The 23,089-nt window shown below is 40.0% G+C and overlaps 1 protein-coding gene and 1 long non-coding RNA gene across 3 annotated transcripts; one reads left to right on the forward strand and one right to left on the reverse strand.

Moving 5' to 3' along the window:
• Positions 1–208: 208 nt before the first annotated feature.
• On the forward strand, positions 209–22,091 carry cwf19l2 (CWF19 like cell cycle control factor 2). Its single transcript, XM_074679856.1, has 19 exons — positions 209–372; positions 1,196–1,306; positions 1,582–1,707; positions 1,929–2,048; positions 2,271–2,390; positions 2,575–2,668; positions 6,024–6,142; positions 7,387–7,885; positions 7,986–8,232; positions 8,987–9,095; positions 11,494–11,595; positions 14,769–14,897; positions 15,357–15,494; positions 20,125–20,337; positions 20,686–20,802; positions 20,898–21,053; positions 21,188–21,268; positions 21,436–21,537; positions 21,690–22,091. Exons 1-19 carry the CDS (start codon positions 280–282, stop codon positions 21,828–21,830), a joined length of 2,817 nt encoding a protein of 938 aa, XP_074535957.1. The 5' UTR covers positions 209–279; the 3' UTR covers positions 21,831–22,091.
• Positions 16,283–20,173, reverse strand: LOC141798076 (uncharacterized). Of its 2 annotated transcripts, none has more exons than XR_012599125.1 (3): positions 20,049–20,173; positions 19,675–19,768; positions 16,283–18,755 (listed from the first exon to the last, which is right to left on the reverse strand). It is a non-coding gene; the product is annotated as an uncharacterized LOC141798076 (long non-coding RNA). The 2 variants fall into 2 exon arrangements; XR_012599124.1 differs by having other exon boundaries at positions 19,675–19,919; positions 20,049–20,166.
• Positions 22,092–23,089: the final 998 nt, after the last annotated feature.

Genomic DNA, 23,089 nt, shown 5'->3' on the forward strand with positions numbered 1-23,089 from the left:
CTTATGTAACACACTCTGGAATTCAAAATGCACTTCTCAGAGGACTGGGTTGTTGGCGTCTAAAGGGTTCAGGATCCTGACAAATAGCACCCGCCTACTCCTTTTTGGAAAACTGGACCAACTTTTAACAGTTATTTGTTTATTTATTTATTTATTTATTCATTTATTTATTTATACATCAGTTAATCATGAGACATACGCAGTGCAAGAAGTGCAGAATAACGGATGCCGTAAACGATTACCCTTTACGGCATCAAATAAAACAGTAACGACAGTGTCATGGCGGCGTACGGAGTCAGTTTTGAGAGCTCGAGTAGCATCGAAGATAGGAAGGATGCGAAACGACAGGCACGAAAAGAGGCAATTGAACAGGTATGAAATTGACGCTCGTTTGACAAAGAGCCCTGTAAGTGAACTGAAATTGACGCTCGTTTGACAAAGAGCCCTGTAAGTGAACTGAGAACGGAGCCGGTGGCGTCACATTGGTTTGATACCAGAAAAGTTTCATCGGGGTGATGGCTAACAAGCTAAGCAGGCTACCAGCTAACGTCATAGTAACGCTTTGGTACCGCGTGAGCTCAGCGGCTCAACGCCGATTTGGGTTTATCCGTGAAAAAGACTTAATACGTCTCTCTCCTGAAAAGATAAAAGTGCCTGCGTGTTTTTCACTTTAATGCCTTCGCCAATAAAGCTAGTGTCTGCTGCTCAGACGGATATTGCTCTGCCTGCTCAGCAACAGGGAGGACAGCACAGAGCAAACACTGCAGGTGCAGATAGAAGACCTGCTGCAGTATATCAGAGATTTTATGTCCTGGTCGCGACTACACACTGCCCCCACCGTGAAGATTAGGACAGACACGCTGCTGTAATCACGTATGCACACAGTTATTTAATCATGCGTTATCTTTGTGCTGTGTGACTGTGTTTGAACAGACCTACACAGTAATACAGGACAGTTGAAACAAACTAATGAGGTTTCCTGCAGATGAGCACTTTGGGGTGTTCAGACATTATCTGTATGGCTCACCTGGGCTTAAACTGGCCAAAACCAACAGTGTAGACAGGTCTGATGTATTGTGTTTGAAAAGGATTTGGCTCATCACTGTCACATCTATAGTCATGACCTAGAATCATGCTTGTTCAAACGTCTACCAGCATTTGTTATCAGTGTAACTTATTGTTTTGTTTCCATCAGGCCAAACAGCGGTATGAGAAAGAAGAGAAGAAGAAGGAGCTGAAGAGGCAAAGAGGGGAGGACACTTGGATGCTGCCTGAGATTAATCAGAGGCTGCAGGACTTAGAGGAAGTAAGTTCCAGCGGTTTCTCATAGAAAGCTTTGCATATCATTTCAACCAACATTGAAGTGTGTCAGCATCCCTACATCCATATTACTAATAAAATTGGGTCATGGAAAGAGTAATTATGACCCAGCTGCAACAAGACAAGAGGTGGGGTACACCCCAAAGTGGTTGCCAGACAAATGGTTTTTATTGCAGGGTGATCAAAGACTGAGCCTTAAATCAATTTTTGACACAGCAGGGAAAAAAAAGACAAAACTGATGACATCTCAATCTTTTACAGGAGGACTCTGGGAAGAGCAAGAAGAAGAAAGAGAAGAAATCCAAAAAGAAAAAAGAGAAGAAGAAAAAAGCCAAGAAGGAGAAGAAGACAACAGAAGCAGGAGATGGCTCAAGTGACTGCTCTCAGGTACGGGCACTACACTACAGAGTTCCTTTTGATGTGGTCCGAATCAGAAAAACACTTGCTCAAAAACATCAAATAAACCACAAGAGCTGAAGATTTTGCACAACTAAAAGCTGAGTGATTAACACTCAATTTGAGCAGTGATTACGTCTTTTGTACTACAGTCTCATAATTACGTTCCTCTTCCTTACTATGCTCTGTCCCCTCTTTTCTTTGTCTGACAGGACTCTGAGGATGAGTGGGTTGAGTCCCAGCCACAGCCACAAGCAGCCAAAGCCTGGCAGCTCCCTGGTGACTCCAAGCCCTCAGAGAGCAGCCAAAGCCCAGCACAGAACATTCAACAGGTGAGCCAGTTGTACGGATATTAAACAAATATTTATACAGTATCTGCACTTAAAGTTTAGTTGTTTTTACTCAAGATGTTTCATTTACTACAGTTAATTCACAGGGAGTGAAGGAACTGATCCCTTTCTATCAAATATTGATTCTGAGACACCTACAGGTTTATCTTCTTCTGCTGTAGAGCCAAACTCACTCATTCATTTCATTTTCTCTCTATCCCATAGAGAGATGAGTGGATGACCTTTGACTTCCTGGCAATGAGAACCACCTCTACAACAGAGAGGAGGGCTGAGAAAGAACGACTGAAAGAAGAGGAGAGGGCAAAGGCTCAGGCCATTGAACAGGTGACCTCACATGTTTGTGTTTGTTTATCTGATACATATGTTTACCTGGCGTTTCAGATTCCATGTTCACTGTTTGTGATATACTGACTCAACATGACCTACAGCCCATAGCATAAATTTATTTTTTGTTAAAAGTTTATAGAAATGGTTTAAGCATTTATGTATTTCTGTTTGACCCCATTAGGCCGGCTTGCACAAGCTGGAGTTAAACCCATACTGGAAAGATGGAGGGACTGGTCTGCCCCCAGAAGAAAAAGCTGGTACTGCAACAACAAAAGGTAGATTTTGCTAAATCTAATCATCCTTACCTTTGAGCACTCCTAAAATTATGGAATTTATTATATCTTTTAACCAGCATTCAAGCTCATGGCTCAGAACAGTCAAACCTGCAGAGTCTCCTCTCTCAGCTCTCACACACACTCACACACCTCCACTGCTCCCCCCAGCTGCACTCACAGCCTTTCCTGTTGCCTTCACTGACTTAACACTGTGGGAACAATGAACATCCACACTAACAGATAGCAGAGCTGTTACAGTATGATGTGACACCACATAACTTGACAGGCAAACGTCTTTGTCTACAGCCCCTCAGCAGCAGTTGCACAGTTTGCAGGATGTTTTCACAACAGTTAGGTTGTTTACATTGTATTTGACTAAAACCTGCTTAATATTTGGTCGAATAAAACAAAACTAAGACTAAAAGACTAGACTAAGACTAATAGTCTTGGTTTCACAGGCAAGACTTGAGCCAAGTCCAAGACTAAAATGCAGTTTGTGCTGGCTTAACTTTTAGTCACTTGCACAGATTAATCTTAAAATAGCCATAGATTTTGTCTGTTCTGGATTAAACAAAGCCAATTATAAGAGGGTGGTTTAGAGCTATTCCAGAACTAAATTGAAGTTAATATTAATCCTGCAAAGTGGCAGGTTTAACATCAGTTTGGAACCCTTAGTTTTTTGAAAGGGAGCACACAAATGGTTTTGGAGCATGGAGTGTTTGAAATACCACTTTGATGAAATTACTTTCCAAGGCCGCTTTTGTATGTACAAAGAAGACGTATTGGAGATTATCACTTTGCTTGAGCCTATCTTTCCATGTCTCAAAGAAGAAGGCCTGTACCCAGTTCTCTCCAAGTTCTGATCACTTTGAGGTCTTTGGCATCCCATGCACTCCTCTTCTTGTGTTCAATGGCAGCAGTATGGCCTTTACTGTCAATGACAGCATGAATTCCCACAATTTCTTAAGTTTTTTCAAACTCAGTAGAGTTCTTTTGACACAATCTTCTGGCTTCACTCATGTTAAGTGTCAAAATTCCCTTCAGCAAAGCTGCCCTCAATTCCATTCCAGGTTTATATAATCACTGTTAGGCTACTGGGCTGTGCTCCCACTTAGGCTAATGAGAATTGACGCAGGTGTTGTCACTGAAGCTTACTCCAGGACTTCATAGTCTGGGACTACCAACAAGAAATTTAAGCTATGCTCATGCAAGCAACTTAAATGACCCAGCTTTACTAGTCTGACTTAAGCCTAATCCTGGTTTATTATACGCCTTGTCTGTGAAACCAGGCCATGGTATTTAGTCGCCTAAAACTGGTCAATGCTAAAAGGTTTCAGATAACTAAAATATGACTGAAACTAAATAGAGTGTTATTCAAAAGACTAAGACTAAATCAGAATTTGCTGTCAAAATGAACACTGATGGACACAAGTGTGTAATTTCAATAAGCCCTACATTTGATCATTTCTCATCTAGAAAAGTGTATGACTGTCTGTTGACTTCCCAATGCTTGTGCAAAAAGCAGAGATGACTGTCCTCCCTTGGTATTACAGATGTCTATCATTCTGAACACACATGGGGCAAAAGCTTTGCTGACCTTGTTGCCTGTATCACATCCAACTGATACAAACATGGGGTGCACTGTTCTTTTAATTAGTACATGGGGTACAGTAGGACTCAATGATACATACCAGATTTACAGGTATTGTGGAGTTGTTGCAGTTGTGTTTGTCCCTACCCTGTGGAGGTTTGTTTTCGAAGGTCGGTGCGTGTTTAATTTGTTTTGTTTTTACGTGGTTTGACAGTCAATGTGAATGGGTACTTGACTTTATTGAGTTTTGAAACTACAAGCAAACTATACCTCAAATCAACCAACCAAGCTTAGAAGATGACAGTTTGAGAAGGGGGCGGGGCTAAGTTTAGAAAGTTTGGTGGCCATTATATCTGCATTTAATCTCCCTTATGAAATGGCATATCCCATGTTGTCCTACTCTTTTCTCAGATTTCCCTGATTTCCTGTCTTTTTCCATTTTAAAACCTTCATACCAGCTTAAAAAAGGTGTTTATGGGGTGAACACTTATACATGAGTGTTTTGTATCCCCTCTGCAGTTGGGTTTAGAAATACTAGTTGTAAAAGAATGTATTCAATAAAAGTGAAAAACAGAGCACACTGGGTTGTTGTCGTGTAAAGCATTTGATTGTGATGCCTGTCCCTCAGCAAACCCTGCTCTCATAGAATTTAGACACTTTTTTCTAAGAGGAGAGCTTATCTGTGTGTTTGTGAAGGATGAGTAGCTCGGTTGTAAACAGTCAGCAGGACATGTGCACGTTTATTTTTGCAGTGACGTCTACATGAAGGTTTAGCTTGAAAGACGGGGTACAGATAAAGCACTTCTCTGTCTGGGGTTTAAGGTAGAAGAGGAAAACTGACACGCAGAGAATAAGCTGTTTTAAGCTGACAAGCCAACGCCAGGGTGCGTACATGTGTGGCTTATCTCTGCATGGTAAGTCCTGTTTCCTCTGGAGCAGCCGTCACCTCTGCTGAAAGCTTCCTCCTTAATGCTTGTGACATGAGCGTGTGGTTTTTCTACAGCTTTAGATATGGGAATGCAGATGCAAACGGGCATGTGCATCTGCACAGGTGTTTTTAAGACTGGATGTTTTTCAGAAAACAGGTCGAGGGATCAACTCCTGAAAAAGAATCAGTTGTGGTCGGCAGAAGAGTCCCACTGAGGAGATGATACTCAACTGTTTTGTTTGTTTGGCTTCAATTTTACGTCTGTGTGTGTGACCTCAAGCAGTCCTTAAACATGCCGAGTTACAGACTCAAAAGATTTGATCAGAGCTTTTTAATGTTGGTTTCTCTCGGGAAACAGTATGAAGTACTAAAGTTTGGAAAAACTTTTATTTCCTGTGGATTTGAAGACTCATTGATCTGTAATCTCCTGTAAACCATTTTATCCCAATTTTTATTTCTTTAGTTTGTCTTTCTCTTGGATATCTCTTACTTGGCTTGGTTTGTTTTAAATTGTTGGCATTTATTAGCTTCTTCTGACAAGCCACATTAACTTTTGCCCTTTTCAATTATTCTAACTTTTTTACCACATGAAGCTCAGATTACAGAATTACTTAACTTCCTTTCTTTCAAAAGAGATTATTCTTGGGGGCATCCTCATTTACTTCTCCCTTTCTTTAAACCTTTTTTCTTATCATCAGAAAACAGTAAGACTTCCTGTAAAATGGCATTTCATCTTTAAGTACTATTAGGTAGCAGTCACACTGTATGTGAATAACAGTAAGAGATGTCAGACCTGATAAATATAAACAAGTAGATTCTCTCTGTCTGTGTTGCAGCTGTGTCTGTAGTCAATGATGGAGGTCTGAGCTGGCTGAGGAAGAACTACCAGAGGATGAAGGAGCAGGCTGAAAGGGAGCAGCGCAGCCTCAACGATGTGGTGGCTGAGAGATATGGGGTCAGTGAGGAGTGATGTTCAAAAAGCTACCACACTGTAGAAGAAGTTGCAAAATATTCCAAAGCAATCAGGATGATAAATTTGATTCCTTATTACGTTTTTTAAAATGTGCTTACAAAGTTCTCCTCAGACAGTCACACATGTAAATTCTCTGTACCACTGGAGACATTTGTGTCTAGATAATATTTATTTACTCGGCTGATTTATTATTTTATCTTTTGCACCTGCAGCAAGTTGATAAATACACGCTTGCAAATGTTCCCTGTAAAGTAACTTTCAACAGTGTCAGCATTTGTGCCTCCAGTTGACAGCATAGAAACTGTGCCTGCAAGCGAGTGTGTGTGTGTGTGTGTAAACCTTTTCTGTGTCAGATATCAGCCAGCATCAGCACTGCAGCACATTTATATTTCATCATGTTTAGTCCAGATATCTGATATACTGTTCAGTGATGCATCAGTGTTCCTCACAGACAGCTGATGGGCACTGTTGGGCACCATGCCCAAGAATATGAAAACCATTTCCACATCTCTAAAGGCCTGGACTGACTTCAGTGATGTTAACTGGCTTTTTAAATATATAACTGATACACATTCAACCACTCTGCTTAGTGTGTGTCGCCCTTAGCTGGTCAGCCACCTGGATCCTTCGTATTCTGTGTAGTACTTAATTCTCTGATTGTGACACAGCTGTCAAGCAGTCTTTGATGACAACAACTTTCCAAAATAGTCTACAGATCGGCGTCTTTTAAGAGATGTCTTTATTCCAGGTGGAGGATCAGTGTCAAGCTCAAGACTCTCATTCTTGGATTAATGGTGTTTGTGTTTTGTCTTCTTGTTCTTTTTTTTCCATTAATTTTAAACTTCAGCTAGTCAGACAGCGACACAAGCTCTGCTTGTTGTGATGTGTGAACATTGCACATTTTCTCAATGAGCATGTGCAGAAGTCTGTCTTACAACACTTGGCTGTATTCAGTGGATGTGTGTGGACTCTTGAGACTTCTTTTGCTTAAATTTTCCAAAATGAGTGACATATTCAATTCTGCTGTTTGGCACACAGTTAAATCAACACCAAGGTTTTATCTCAGATGATATATCACATATCTCGGGCCTCTCAGGTTTTGGTATTTTTTTCATAGCTTTTTGTTTTTATTAGTGGTCTATACAAGATTTACAGTCTGTCTTGTCTTCAGAACCAGAGAAAGTCCTTCACCACTTTAATCTTTCTTTCTGTTTCCCCTTTTACAGTCTATGGAAGAATTTCAAAATCGACTTGCCGAAGCAGAAAAAGCTGTTTATGGAGAAAAGAGAGGAGAAGGTAGAGGAGAGAAGAGAACAGCAACGGGCGGATGGAGGAGAGGAGAGGATGAGGACAGAGAGAAATGGAGGAGAAGAGAGGGGGATGGAGCGGAGAGGGAACGATGGAGAAGAAATGAAAGGGGAAAAGATTCATCACCTACAGATAGAGAGAGATACCGCACTGGGAGAGGAGAGGAGAGGGAAAGAGAGAGAAGAGAGTATCGCAGGAGAGACGACGAAAGAGATCAAGATGGAGAAAGACACAGAAATAGAGGAAGAGACAGAAGTGGTGACAGAGACAGAGAGAAGGAAAGAGAAAGTGAAAGGTATAGAGAAAGAGAGAAACCTGGTTCATCATCATCATCATTATCTGGGCAAAACTGGAGTCAGCGTTCTTCACTAAAAGGCAGATTTCTCAAACCCTCAGAAGATGATGGCAGTGAAGGAGGTGGCCAAAATCTATTTAATCAAGTGTCATACAGAATACCAATGTTAGAAGTTTTTACAATCCTAACAGGAAATTTTTAACAATTTCTGTCCCCTTGCAGTTTCAGAGCACCGTCGTCCTCCCAAAGCAAAACCATCCACAGGGTTCCTGAAACCAAACTCCGATGAAGAAGACCCTGAGCCACGTAGTACCAGCATCCCGGCCTGGAAGAAGATCAGCAATCCTTCACAAGAACCTGACAGTTCAAAGAAACAACAGCAGGGGAAAGAGAGAGATCCTGGGAAAACTGGAACAGCTCCTATAGACTCAAGTCTGCAGGGTGAAAAGGCTGCAGCTAGAAAATCAAGGTTGTTTGCTTTTTATTTGTTACCTTACTATGCTGACAGATGCCCCCAGAATGGGCAAATACTACACTTGTATGTTAGCTATGAATTATAAAGAAAGGGCCTCAGTCACAAACAGCACAGAAACTCTCTCATACTTTGTTCGATGGTTGCATCACATGCTTACTGTTCTGTTTTTTAGCTTTATATCATTCATAACATCTAGCACACTTGAAGGCCAGATGTCACAGCATCACATCTTTGTAAAGCCTCCTTGGTTGCTCTGTGCTGTGCCTCATTAGACTAAGTTGTTTGGGTTAAACCAGCACCCAGAACCCCTGCAGCATGAAATGAGCCTGCAGTGTGTCAGCAGAATGAAATAAGACTATGAGGAGTGTAATAGCCTAGAACGATGCTTCCCAGGCTGCAGCTCAGATCCTCCATGGAGAGGCGTAATGATCTCTGGTGGGGTGCAGAAAGGCTCAAATGAATCATGACGGATAAACAGTGTGAAGGCGCAGAAGTTAACAACTATATGTTTGAATGAAGAACATCACAGATACGTCTTTCATTAGAGGGGTATTATTATGGTGTTGAAAGTAAGCCATTAAATTAAGTTGTTTAGGGATGAATTATTGAGTAACTCTACAGGGTATATTGATGGTTGAAGAAAGAGATATTTAATGATCAGATGTTTGTCCATTACTGGATTATATAAACTGCTCTTACATACACATAGTTGTTAAAGTGTCTGCTCTTTTGTCTTTCTTTTACCCAGTAGTGAGAGTGAAAGTGAGGATGAAGAGGAGGTGGTTCCACTGATGTCAGAGGGGGAGATGAACAAACTCGGGGCCAAGCTTGTAAAAGCAGAGATCATGGGTAACACGGTAAGAGCTATCCAGGTGTTGTGACTTGGAAACAACTAACTGTACCATAGTTAGCATGAAACAGCCTTACAACAAAAACTGTTTTTGGAGGAATATTTTTTTAATGAGTAAACATAAATCAGCATTGCCCTTATGATACCACTACTCCAGGGAGTTGAATGTTCTTATCTGAAGCTTTTTTTATTCACAAAAGGTGTTTTGCAAGCATGACATCCTGCATTTTGTGGCTCATTTAACAGCCCTATTATTTCACTCTTTGCTTTATCTGTATATATATGTTTGTACAGTGCTTATCAAATTTATTACTCCACCTGTCGTAGAAATGAGAAAACCTTTCAGCTACATTAAGTGCTTGAACTCTTCCTTTATCTGAAAGTTCCCTACACTTCACCATTTTGAACAGGAGTGAGGAATCTCAAAATGAAATCAGTTTTTATTCCTAAATTTGAGCCAGCACTCTGGAAGCCTCTGAGAAGTCAGAAATGAACCCAGAGTAACAACCAGTAGAACACTTTTTCTGATCAGGAATGAAAATAAATAACTGTAATTTGACAATAAAAAAATGTGCTTCCCTGTTTCTTTTTCTGCTTTGTTGTAAAACAGTACATTTGGAAATTTATGGTTAAAAATCATAGTTATGTTTATGTTTATTGGAGATATCAATCTGATTAAAGAACCTGCACATCTTGTTGTATTTACTAATAAAGAAGCACAAAAAGTGTTTAAGTATCAGCAATACCCTGTTAATCTACGGCAGCTGTAGAAAACCCACCGTACACTAGGTGGTGGTCTAATATATTTGTTAAGCACTGTATATATTTATCAGTGGCGGCTGCTGGTCAGTCAAGGAGGGGAAGCTCATTTTTATTCCGGCCTACATCATAAATTTGTTTATTTATTTAAACATAAATTCTACCCTCCGTGCCAGCTAGCTAGCAGCTGGAGCTGCTACGTGAGACTACGACAGGCTGTAAGTGTGAGTGACAGGAGGAGAAGCTCTGCAGCTGCAGCTGTAGATGCTTATTGGTGAAAAGAGAGAGAATCTTAAAACACAACGCAGTTGTTTTTAAGAAAGGTAAACTCGCTGGGGATCAATAAGCCCTTGGATCAGTCCAAAACAACTGAATGTAAAACTCAGAAGATGCTCCGGTGGAGGGTTATACTTCAAGATCTCTGACTGGCTCATTTCACTGTCAATCAAAAAGGGATTTGGTCTCAGACAGATCGTCCAATCATCATGCAGGAACCGAGTGTCCAGGCCAGCCCACTGTCTCATAGACTCCCAGAGACGCTGAGCGTCCGATGGGCGGGACAAAGCCCAGGGTTTATCCAATGACCGTCCAGTTTCCACAGTGGAACAACCCACTCTACGCTTCCCCACTGAAGTCAGAAGACGCTCAGCGTCCGACTGTGTTAAAATGTGAGACGCTGCAGAGATGAATTAGAAGGAGGTCGAGCCAGTTACGTGTGATAGGAGCTGATTCTGAACAAAAGATGAAGGAATTCTAGCGCAGATTTTGTCAATGAAATGTACATACAGTAGTACACATCACTACTTTTTTGGGGACATTTTAGGGGAAGCTGAGCTTCCCTTGCAGTCTTAGAGCAATCACCACTGATATTTATGTATGTCTGTTTGTACTGATTGACTTTGGCTGGCCAACAACAGTTTTTACCATTGATGCCAGTAAAGCACTTTAACTTGAATTGAATGAAAAAGGTGAACTTTCCACATCACATTTGTAGAGACTTAGATTTAATTGCACTTCACAAAATCCATTTAGTATCCATTTATCTCTGCACTTAACTCCCCTTCTGTCGTCATGTGTCAATGCTCCCAGAGCTATAGAGATCTTTTATAGTGCATGTTAAAGAATTGCCCATTTAACACACACACTCACACACCCATGAAGTGAATCATTATCAAGCAATCAAGCTGACCCCCTGGCATCTGCCGACAGGACAAAGCGATTACATATTCCCAAACGACTTAGTGTGCATGTGTTTGTATTGAGTGCTTTTAACAGTCATGTACTTTAACAGCCTGCCCATAAAGATATCAATATCCGTCTTGTCAGTAAGGTTTAAGAGGTTGTAGTGTTTGACTGTGTGTGCTTGGTTTTTCAGTCCTGTGGTGTTCTGCCTCAGAGGAAATAAAAACTGATAGAAAACATATCCTGAACATTAAAGAAGAAAATATTCCACAGCATATAAACATACTGCCTGTAAAACATTTCTCTGCCTCTGATTTGACAATATCAGCATAAAATGAAAGACATGAAGGCTGGTTCCATAAGAAGTCAGTGTGTTAGCTTGGTTGTTCCAACAGTTGTTTCCCAGATCATGGTTTTTAATCCGTCATCTTGTGTTTAATTGACTGACTCTGTGTGTTTTTCAGGCATTGGTTGAGAAGCTGAAATCCCAGCTAGAGGCAGCACAGAAAGCCAAAGAAAGCCACGCTGCCCGACAAAAGCAACAAGAAGCAGCTAAACCAAAGCAGGTACGTAGATGTTATCGCTCTTTCATCATGACAGTCATTGTGCAGAATAATTGACACACCATTCAGTATTAAAACACCTCTCAGGAAAACTAATATGCCATATTTGAAAGCACTATGTATTACATCCTCAAAAACATTTCTTACACATATTTTTAACTTAAATAAATAAAAATAACTTTTCTTGATTAGGGTTTGGTCAGCTGTGTTGGACAAGGCAAGTTACCAAACTTAACTTGAATGGTGGCAAACATCAAAGAGTAAAAGAACAGCATGAACAGCAAGAAAAACTCCTCTGTGAATTTCCTGATTTTCATGTCAATTAAGTACTTGTTTTTATAATCAGACTTTTTTAGATGTTTAACTTTTGTCCCCTTGCCTCTTCCCTCCTAGTTTTCTTGGTATTGCTCTGTTTGACTGCATCATAAATGGATTGTCTTTGTTTACTTTTTGGTACAAGACTGAGAGTTGTCACACATTTTACTTGTGATAATACTGAATAAGAAAAAACACTTTCACAAATATTACAAATGAGTGCTGTCAGGCCATAAAAAAATCTAATTAATTTCAGGATTTGTAATTAATCTAATTAATCGCATTTTAATCTCATATCTGCTTAAGGTCCCCAAATAAAGAGTTCAAATTCTAGGACATAACAAAATTGTAGTGCATGACTAATCAAATGAATACAGAGAAGATTCATAAATCCACATTTTTTTCAACTGGCTAATATTAAAATGTCCATGTTTGCTGCCATTGACACCTATAGACATCATTTCAATTGCAACTGTTTACAGCGTCTATTAAAGTAAATTTTGTTTTTCCGCGGGGAGAGGCAGGGTCTGGCGGAACTTGTCAATCAAAGCCATGCTTGTAAACTACTGTGGGTAAGAGCAGTGCGCTCTTTGGATGAGAGATCAGCATGGATATGAGGAGAAGATGTGAGATGACAGAGACATAGCGAGAGACTGCAAGTCAGAAATGCTCAGGCAGCTCGTACTTAGACTGAGGATGTGTCACGGTAGTTAAGAGAGAAAGATAAAAGACAACGGAGATCATGGAGAGGGTCAAAGGATGGAGCGCCTAAGATGAACGCGGTCAAAAAAAAGTATGCTTGATCTGTTTTTTGGATAAAAAACAGGAAGAGAAACCTAAAAGAAGAGAGTCCACTGTTCTTAAATAGTTTTGGTGTTTACATAGTCATAGCAAACAATTTTATTTGGGTCTTGAAAGATCGTTCAAGATGCTCAGAAAATGGCTGGCAGCCAATGAGGTAATCTTACGTAAATTTTGATAACGCACTTATTTGCGGTGTAAATAATAAAAATAATTAACACGTTACAGTGACAGTCCTATTAGAAATATATGTTATATTTCTTGGTTGCTCTAACTCCCTCATCCTTCAGGTGGTCACCATTTCCTAAGAGCACTTTCCCTCTGTATTGATGTCTACTCTAAGTTATTCCTGTTACTTCACATGCCAAAACACACAGCAACAAAAACAGCACCGCACATTTACATGTTCAATCACAGACACACCATACTAAGGTGGATATCCACCGTACATTCTTCCTCTTGCATCTCACGCAGATATAAACACATGCAAGGAATAGATTGTGACTTGATACTGTGACTTGCACATAGCCCTTCTACTGGCACTAACACAAACACTGAATTTTTCGGTGTCATATTTGTCTATGAGTGAATTTTTTCCCCTCTCTAGTGATTTAAACACTTGTCCAAACACTCAAGTCTATATTTTTCTTAACGTCATACACGAGCACACATAATCCAAGACACACAAGCAGAGACGTAACTCTCGGCAGTAACGTATGGCTGGATTTTAAAAGGAATTTGTTTGTTTGAAGTGTCTTCAGAGGTCAGAGCTTTCAGATGTTGCTGTCCGTATGGAGCAGCTCCTGTTTGCCTTTTAGCAGGCTCTAATGGGAAGCAAATGTCGCTCCTACGAGGGGTCATTCAGAGTGTGCCCCCTGTGTTTATGTGAGGGGATAAGAGAAAAAAACATTTAGAAAGGGAGACAGAGATTCAATGTTATATCCTGTCTGTACCTGTAGCACAGGCTATTAACATAGAAGCACACAGTTCAGCCTCCTCTTTTGTCTTCACACACACAATAAATGAAGGATATTGAAGCACAAGTAGATGCCACTTTATAAACACATTTAAAGCCAGCCATCATTTTCAAAAATCTTTACATCAACAATTGCAAGTTCGGCCTCCAAAGAGTTCTTTCTAAGTTAAACGATCAGGGCAAAATCCTCAAAATGCTTTCTAAGAAAATGTCATAACTCTTGTATATAAATGCACTTATCAGCTGAGAGGTACTCCAGGCCTCTTGGAGATTAAGAGCTGTTGATGTTCCCCCAATCCAGTTCCGTCCTGTCCGTTATGGTAGTCTTAGGCTTGTCTTCACTCTTCAATCTGCCTGAATTTTAGTGTCTGCTGCCTCATACTCTATGTTTTCACTGGGCTGAGAGCCTTGAAAAGCCCAAGCAGAGAAACTATTCTCTTCTATCTTTTTCTTCTTCTTCTGACAGTCCAGTTTTATTCTCTTGTTACTGCCATCCTCTCTGCTTCCCCCTTCTTGTTCTTGTTTCTGTCTGTACTTGTCAGGGTGAACGTCAGGCCTTTACAAGCTGTCGAATCAGGCCCTGGCTGCTGTCACACAAAGCTTGGTTTTCCTTCCAAATCTAATCAGTCAGACTGCCAATTACAAGATTTTAAATGCCTTTCTTAATGAGGAGGATAAGGATCCCTTTTGCATCTTTCTATTTCTTTGTTTGTGACAAAATCAATCACTCTGAAATGCAACTTGAGCCTATTATATCAAGCAGACAAAAACAAAAACATTTATTGTTTGTTTCACTTAAATACTCTGGAAAGATTCAAATTTTTCGAAAACAGCCATAAAATAAATGGTTTCAGTAAGTACAACACTCAGTAAACAGACCAGAGTATTTCTAACCATGAAAATATGTATATATATTTTTTCTCTTCTGAATAAAAAAACAAGCAAATTCTATGTGTTGATTGTACTCTCCTCACCTACATTCATCACTGATGCATGTGCGTGACACTGAGGTGTTGCACCCTCATAATTACACAGGATCTGTGAAGGCTGGAAAATAACCAAGTTGCCCTTTGGTGCTTTGTAGTCCACAGGTCGCCCGGCTGAAGACCAGGAACTCCTGCTGTTCAGAACGGACCCATCAGGTCGAGCATGGCCAGTTAATGCCCCGTCTGGACCCCAGGAGCCCCATGGAGGACGACGGAAGAAGAAAGCGGTAAAGGGAGGGATGATGGGTGGTAGAGCAGTAGGAAAACAAATGTCAGGACAGCAGGGAGTGGAGGTTTTACAAAGGAATTTAAAAACATTGACGACTGCTTCACATATGGTTAACATAAATCTTGAACTTCATGAGAAAGCTATCTCATAAAAGGAATCCCCCGTACCGTTTCGGTTCAAACAGAGCTGTTTAGAAAAGGAGAGCAAATGAGAGGTTCTGAGGTTCGATTCTTGTCTTTTGGTCAACATCACATTGAATCAGAATCGAATCATGAGGTTCTTAGCAATACCCAGCCCTAGCCCACAACCAGTTTTGTTTCCCTCATGATAAGCCACAAACCTCAGGCCTGATACTTCACTCTACCTTGTCTTCTACCTAAAATGTTTTACAAACAGCACATTATTTACTTTCTTTGGCTCATGTTTAACAAATCCTGTCTTTTCCGTCTCTTCTCAGATTGAGACTCATGTTGATGGAGAGCGTGTCCGTTACTTCCAAGACGATGATGACGTTGGTCTGAAGGAGATGGTGAGGAGGGAGAAAATGAGCACACCACAGGATCAGAATGCCCTCTACTCTCGCATGGCCTCAAAGGTAAGGGGAGCTTCTGCAAGACCTTGCAACCATTGGGTCATGTTGAGCAAAACATGTATAAATATTTAATATATACCAACCTGTTGTCTTTTAGCTTGCATCGGTTATTTTTCTAGCTGGTACCAGAAGTTTGCTGTCTTTCACAATCTTTTTTTAAGTTTTTTTTGTGGCATTTTTATGCCTTTAATTGGAGAGTGTGGAGTGACATCGAGCAAAGGTGCAACCAGCCACATTCACATCCTTCATCAAAAGATTTCAATTTAAAACATAAACAACAATGAACTGGATCCTTTGGATGTGATAAACAGCTCCGTAGCTTGACCAGCTTGAGAATACTCATCTGCAAAAAAATGAAGTTGTGAGACTCTTTTAAAAGTTTTATTCTTTTTATTCCCTTTTCTTTGTTGATCCTGAAAGCAACACACACAAGTCAGGTTTTCTCTGGGGATCCATTGCTTGGGCTCCAGTGGGTTGTATTATTTTCACTTCATTAAAGCTACTGCTTTTAACTTTCTCTCCCCTGCTTTTCTTAAACTCATGACACTAACAGGTCTAGTAGAAGAGTGGAGTCTGGATGAATCACTATTTCCTCCCAAAATTACGAGTTACAAGCAGATAAAGGCACTTTCCTCAGTTTTAGCTGATGCACATTTTTTATTCTTATTTAAGTGTATCTAGATGATTGTAAGTTTTCAGATTTTATTTATTCACTCTTTAAATTGTTGTAGTTGTTAAAAAATCATTGCACTGTCTGCTCATATATTCACCATTCTTGTGTGTTACGCTCCAAAAATCAATTGAATAGCAAAATAAGACATAATAAAGCATGTACAAGGAAAATAAGACATAACAGCATAATGAATCCTGCACAAAGTGTATGTATTCTGTTTTATTTTTATTATGCCATAAAGATTTACTTGGAAATAGAAGAGAATGTTGTAAAAAGACAAAGATTTGGACACACTGCTATTTTCGCATGCATCAAAAATACATATGCTGTGTGATAACAGAAAAATTTAAGTCACTCAGTGGACTTTAAATATTGTGTGAATGCAGTTTAGGACATTTTTATGGCACCTTTTAAACAAAAAAGTTCTGCACCAAGGTACTTCACAAGAACAAACATTGGCTTTCTATGAGCATGAATTAAAAAAGCCCGTACATCTATGGAGAAAATGTTCCAGGAAATTAAGCAAGATCAAAATATAATCACATTCAAAGTTACTACACAGTTACTACACTACTCACAACAAAATGCATGATAGAGATTTAACTCAGCAACAGTATTTCTCAGAACAACAGATCCAAGACAAAGTTATTCCTCTTGTAGATTTGTAAACTTTTTATTGACACTATTTGTTTGGAAGTTGAAACTTATAGATAGGAAAACATGGAAAAAGCTGGTTGATTTTCTGTTTCTTTATACCCCTGATGAAACGTGCTCCACAATGTGCTAAACATAAACTGCAAGCAATAAAAACAAAGAGAGGAGGCAGCAAAGCAATACAATAAACCTATACAAATTCCTTAAAAACGAATAAAAAGTTAAAATAAGATTAAATAACAGCGCAATTGCTTTTCTGTTAATCCATCAACAGGAAGCCAGATGTAGGCACATTTTTGATTCTTGTTAGAAGCTGAGTTGCGTTTCAGACTGTTTGATGATGGTGGATTGATTTCTCATTTAGATACGTGTAAAGAGAATTCCAACAATCAGGACAGGCAAATATGAAAGCGTGATACAGATCTTTGGCTTACACCCAGGACTTAACTATTCTATTTCAGAGCTATTAAAAAAGACTGGCCGACTTTTTTCTGTAGGTTCTTGTCAGAATTTAAGCCAAGGTTGCGGGTTGAAGGCTTAACATCATTTGACAATTATCCCAGATTGGAAATGATTAAATCTTCTCTTTGCTAGGAGGCAAAACACAATAATTTGTGACTTTTGTGTCATTGAGCCCTAAAAAGTTGTCTGACATTCATTAAATTCTATTTCTGCTGCGCAGTTAGAGAAAGTTATTATGTGTGATTGGTCGTCATGTCTATCTGGGGTGTAGAGTTGAGTGTCATCAGCACAAGAAGTGAAATCAGACATTATATTCAAGAGTTGTATAGTTCTATCTGTGTGTCATAAGAGCAGACACAGAGTGAGAGGTCAGAAAAAAAGACAACAAAGCATTCAAGGCCACAGCCATAACCATGGGAAACAACTGAGCAACATATTTTCTAGAGAAGAGTAGAATATGACTACAGGTTTAGTGTGATAGGGTAAAACTCCAGCAGTATTTTTAATTTGAAGAACTTCATTCTCAGGTTAACACTTTTCGCCTTGTGGCCTTTGATGACTCTGATAAGGACTACACGCTGAACTAAATTCATACTGCTCATGTTTCTGGAGGTTTGACCTTTGTAGACTTCATGTCCCTCTCTGTGCATACTGGAAACAGGGGAAGTTCAGCCAGTCTCCTCAACCGTGATTGAACGAAGATAAAAATGACTCAGAAAACAAGGGGACACTTATCTGTACTTTTATAACATGTTTTTAATTTATCTTTTTTTAAAGACTTGTAACTTGTACAACATGAAAAGTTTCTAAGAGATGGAGGGATGAATTACATAAAACTGTAATTAACACCACTGTCTCATTTTCTGTCCATAACTCAGATTAGATTGTGGTGGCTGATTTATATTTGAGCCTGCTCTCTCTAACATGGAATACCCAGATTTATTAAGCACTTGTGATAATGACTCTCTTACCAATCCTTTTATCTCCCCTCTCTCCTGTTTCATTAGCCAAGAGCCACAATAAACAAACAGGGAGCAGGCTTCTCATTTCTGTCTGACAACAACAGCAGCGTCAGATAAGATCTGTAGCATCTGAAAACTTGATTAAAAACAACGTGGGGTACGAGTGGTGCGCAGCAGCGGCACAAATAATGTTGCTCTCCAAATGCTTATTGATGACTGATTTGTTTGATTGATGGGATTTGTTAAAAAGGAAAACTGCTGCTGTTGTGTGAACAAAGTTAAAGTGTGATGACTCCCTTGACATAAGGATCTGTTTTGTTGGACTGGCATGTGTCCGTTCCTCTTCACTTCCACTCTTACTTCTTGTTTCTGCTACTCTCCTCCACTGGGTGCCTCGAATCAACATCCAGCAGCAGACAGACGCTGGCAGGTTGTGGTGCGTGTGTCAGTCTGTCAGCAGTTTTTCCACCAGCTGAAACAGATTTTCCTCGTTCCTTCTTCTCCTCTTTCTCTCTTTGGGTAGGGATATGACAACACGTTAGTGTGAAATCCGACTGACAGGTGTGTGTGTGTGTGCGTAAGTGTATATGTGTGTGTGTTTCAAAAAAGGAAGCATTGATAAACAAAGGGATTGAGGAGTTGCCATGGAAATAGAAAAAGAGGACGAATGCTCATAAGCTCTGTCCATGTTTTTCCCTTTCCCTGAGTTTCTCTTCCCTCACTTGCTCACTCTTACTGATTCACTTATTCAAACACAAACACATACGTGCACAAAAAAACATACGCCTTCGCATTTTCCCGCTACATGTCGTTGTGTCAAACTAGACACACACACACACACACACACACACACACACACACACACACACACACACACACACACACACACAACACACACAGGGGTTGTGCACCTACAAAGAGTGACACTAAAAATACATCTACAGTTACCATGGCAGGGCTTCTATAAATACCGGTTTAATCCATTGGTCAGAGACGAAGTGTGTTAAGTTAGCAGACGAGCATTGTCTGGAGGTTTTATGTAGTGTGTTTTTTAATAATACATGACATGTGTACCAGACATATGTTACGCCAATCCTCTCTGCTGCTTCATGCTGGATGCAACATGTATTATTTAAAAACCTGAGAAGTGTGTCCATTGATCATTAGAGAAATCCTGCTGTGATGGGATTAATGTGTTTTTATACAGTTACAGTATGAAAGTGTCTACTCTTGAACATATTCAGCACACTTAGGTGCAGTATACACACACACACACACACTCACACACACATCCATCTCCTCCCACACTGTCACTAAACTAATCCAATTTTCACTCTCACTCACACAGTCACTCCTACACAGCGAGTCATGCACACACACACTTCAGCCATGCTCGCCCCTCTTGCGCTCTCACATGCACACAGATACCAACCTGTTGCCTGATCTCCATGGCGACAGGACTCAGACGTAGAAGCACCAGTCGATACTCGGCATCCTGCCTCAAACTGTGAACACACAGCCACTAACTTGCACACAGGGTAGTTAAGACACACACACACGCACACACACACACACATGCAGAATGTGGCGCGGAAGAGGCACAGACGGTTGTATTGCGTCATCACTTACATTCACCAATTACTGAAGCTACCGGCCTCTTTGAAGAACTGTCAGTCTCTGAACAAGAAAATGTAAAAATTAGCACGACTTTCTCTGTTCTCTTTTCAAGTAAAAGCTTTGAGTATTTTCCACATCTTACATAAACCAAAAACATGATTAATAACACTCATGTTAAACTCAGCTCACCATTTCTCTTCTTCCATCTTCTCCCACTTCCCTGTTGTCTCCATTGCTGCCGCTTCCATTCCACTCCATTCTCCAGATGATGGGGAAGACAGACGGCGACAACTACACGCTAGATGACATGTTTGTGTCAAGTGCGGCGCAGCGGGAGGGCGAAGGGAGGGAGGAGGAGAGGATGAGGAGCAGAGCCATCGGGGAGAGCAGGAGGCTGGCTGCCTCCATGGAGAAATGCCAGCACTGCTTCAGCAGCCAAGAGCTCCAGAAGCATCTCATAGTGGCAATAGGGAGCAAGGTGAGGGGGGAAGAGTTCAGGAATGCTTTTCAAAAGGAGGCTTCATGATCTTTATGTATTCAGTGACCTATAAATGTCAGTTTACGTTGAGTGTTTTGGCTGTAGAAAATGTTTGAAAATTTAACATGGAGACATAGAATTGTACATTTTTTTCTGGGAAAGTGACAAAATTATTACTTTTACCTTAAACGGCTTGTAGTGCTTTTTTGTAAGTCAGCAAATAGTTTCCTGACTTTAACACCTCTGTTCAAATTGGATAAAATCAAGGATTCAAATTCTCAACCACAAGCAATAAGATACTAAATTCTGAGTTAATTGGATGTAAATTTATGTAAATATTGTGTCCAGGTGTACCTGAGTTTGCCAGCAGGAGTATCCATGACAGAAGGCCACTGTCACATCAGTCCTCTCCAGCATCACTGCTCTGCCACTGGATTGGACGAGGATGTCTGGTCAGAAATGCAGGTTAGCCAATTTACACTAAAAAACTGTTTCTAGACTATATTTTTATTGAATCAAGTTTAAAGTTCTTCACCTCTCTGCTGCTTTTCTATCCCCAGTTATTCCGGCGTACTTTGGTTCGCATGTTTGAGTCCCAGGAACTGGACTGTGTGTTCATGGAAACACACATGAACCCACGCAGAAGACAACACATGGTTCTAGAGTGTATCCCGCTGCCCCGAGAGCTGGGAGACATGGCACCCATATACTTCAAGGTGCGTGCGCGAGCCATTATTATGATGAGCTCAATTTTTTCAAGTCAAACTCTGGAGGGGAAAAGTGCTGGGTCCAAGTTGAATTTTTCTTGAAAAGATGAATTTACTCACATTTAGAACTCGTCCGCTTTCAGAAAGCTATCATGGAGTGTGATGAGGAATGGGCCATGAACAAAAAGGTTGTTGACCTCTCTTCTAAAGACATCCGGCAAGCTGTAAGTCCTCCTTTTCTGTAATATCCCAACTTTCATACTTGTTTTTTTTTCTTTTTTCACTTTCTCAAGACTGACTGTTTTTGTCTGCTGTACTTTTTTGTAACTGCCTTTCTTTTTGTTTTTCTATTGTTTTACCCAACTGTTCATTGTCTCTCTATGCATTCTAGGTTCCCCGAGGCCTTCCTTACTTCGCTGTGGATTTTGGGCTCCAGGGAGGATTTGCTCATGTCATTGAAAATGAACAAAAGTTCCCCCATTACTTTGGAAAGGTAAATGTTAACATCGTATCTATTAACTGTACAACCCTTTCTAACTTGTTTTATGAACTAATTTGTGTAAAATCACTGTAACAAATTGGTATGTATCCATCTTTAATCGTACAGAAAGATTTCATGACCATAAACCGTTCTTTCTCTAACAGGAAGTGGTTGGAGGTATGATGGACTTGGAGCCACGACGATGGAGAAAATTTATTAGGGAGAACTTTGACGATCAGAGGAAAAAGGTATTGCAGTTTGCACAGTGGTGGAAACCTTATGACTGCACCAAGACTGAGGGTTAACAGGTCACGCTGATTAATATGTATATCGTCTGCTCGGACATAGACAGCACTAAGTCACACCAATAAAATGTGTATCCCAGATTTGAGAGCAAACACATCTGCCACAGGGGGCGCCATGTTTGTTGAAGTGCAGAGTGCATTTAAAGAAACTGCTGTTGTCTACAAATTCAATTCTCACTTGAATTTGTAAACGAAATGGTTTTGTGAACATTTTTATAAGTACATAATGAAATAAAATTTTGTAAATAAAAATTGAAAAAGAAAGGCTTTGATTGTGTATTTGTCATTACTTTAATTTTGTGTTTAGGAGAACCCTTGCACTATTTCTCTAGAAATTGTATTTTTATCCCTTTTTCAATTGTTTTGTTTGTAAGCTAGATAATAAGACTATGTTAGTTTTGCAAAAGTATAACTCCCCTAATATACAACTAGTCTACTCTAAAGTGTAATTTCTGTATAGGAGTTTTTTTTTACTGCAGACATCCAATTGAGGCTTTTTGTGTTTTACCACTGTTTGTCAAACATCACATGTCTATACTGCCCCTCTTCTCTCTCGCCCAGGGATTTAATTTCTTCCTCCGTGGCCTCTTGATCCTTTGCAGCTGTCACTTTATTCTAAAAGGTTTTCAGTGTCATCACAGCCACATGTTCAAGTGCTCATACGGGCGTACACGAGCAAACAGCCACCTTGCCCTGACAACCTCACCTTTTTATTTTTAGCTTTGCCATTGATTAGCCCATTACTGCACTGAGCTGCTTTATAAACATGTATTATATCCTAATATGCCTGATAGACTGAAAAAGTAGGTGGTGTACTGGGTTAGTTTTCATTTCCCAAGTCTTTTTTTTAATCTCATCATTGTTTAATCAACCAACAGAATTGAAAAGTTAGCCCTCATGTTGTCTGACATTTCATGCAAGGCAAGTTTATTCATTATGTAAATTTAATACCTGTATAGAGCTATTTAAATCAATTGAGAGAGTCATTAAAACAATGCTAACAGCGTTTAAAGAGGGGGTATTGTTATTTTTTTTAAGGCTTAATACTGTCTCACTCGTACCCCTCTTAGAGGCTTTTCATGTTTTACAGCTCAGATACTTGTGGGAAAACACGCATATCAATTACTGTCTGCAACACAACTGCTGTCTCTTTAAGGCTCCCTGCTCCAAAAACTCCCTTCCCTCTGATTGGCCAACCCTCAACCAGCCTGTTGTATTCGGAGCTATGGGCAGACCTTGCTGTTATAAACCAGATCGGA

This window comes from Halichoeres trimaculatus, unplaced genomic scaffold (assembly GCF_033239565.1).
Source record: "Halichoeres trimaculatus isolate MK-OKI-2021-1 unplaced genomic scaffold, fHalTri1.1 fHalTri1_scaffold_9, whole genome shotgun sequence".
NCBI classification, from domain to species: domain Eukaryota; kingdom Metazoa; phylum Chordata; class Actinopteri; order Labriformes; family Labridae; genus Halichoeres; species Halichoeres trimaculatus.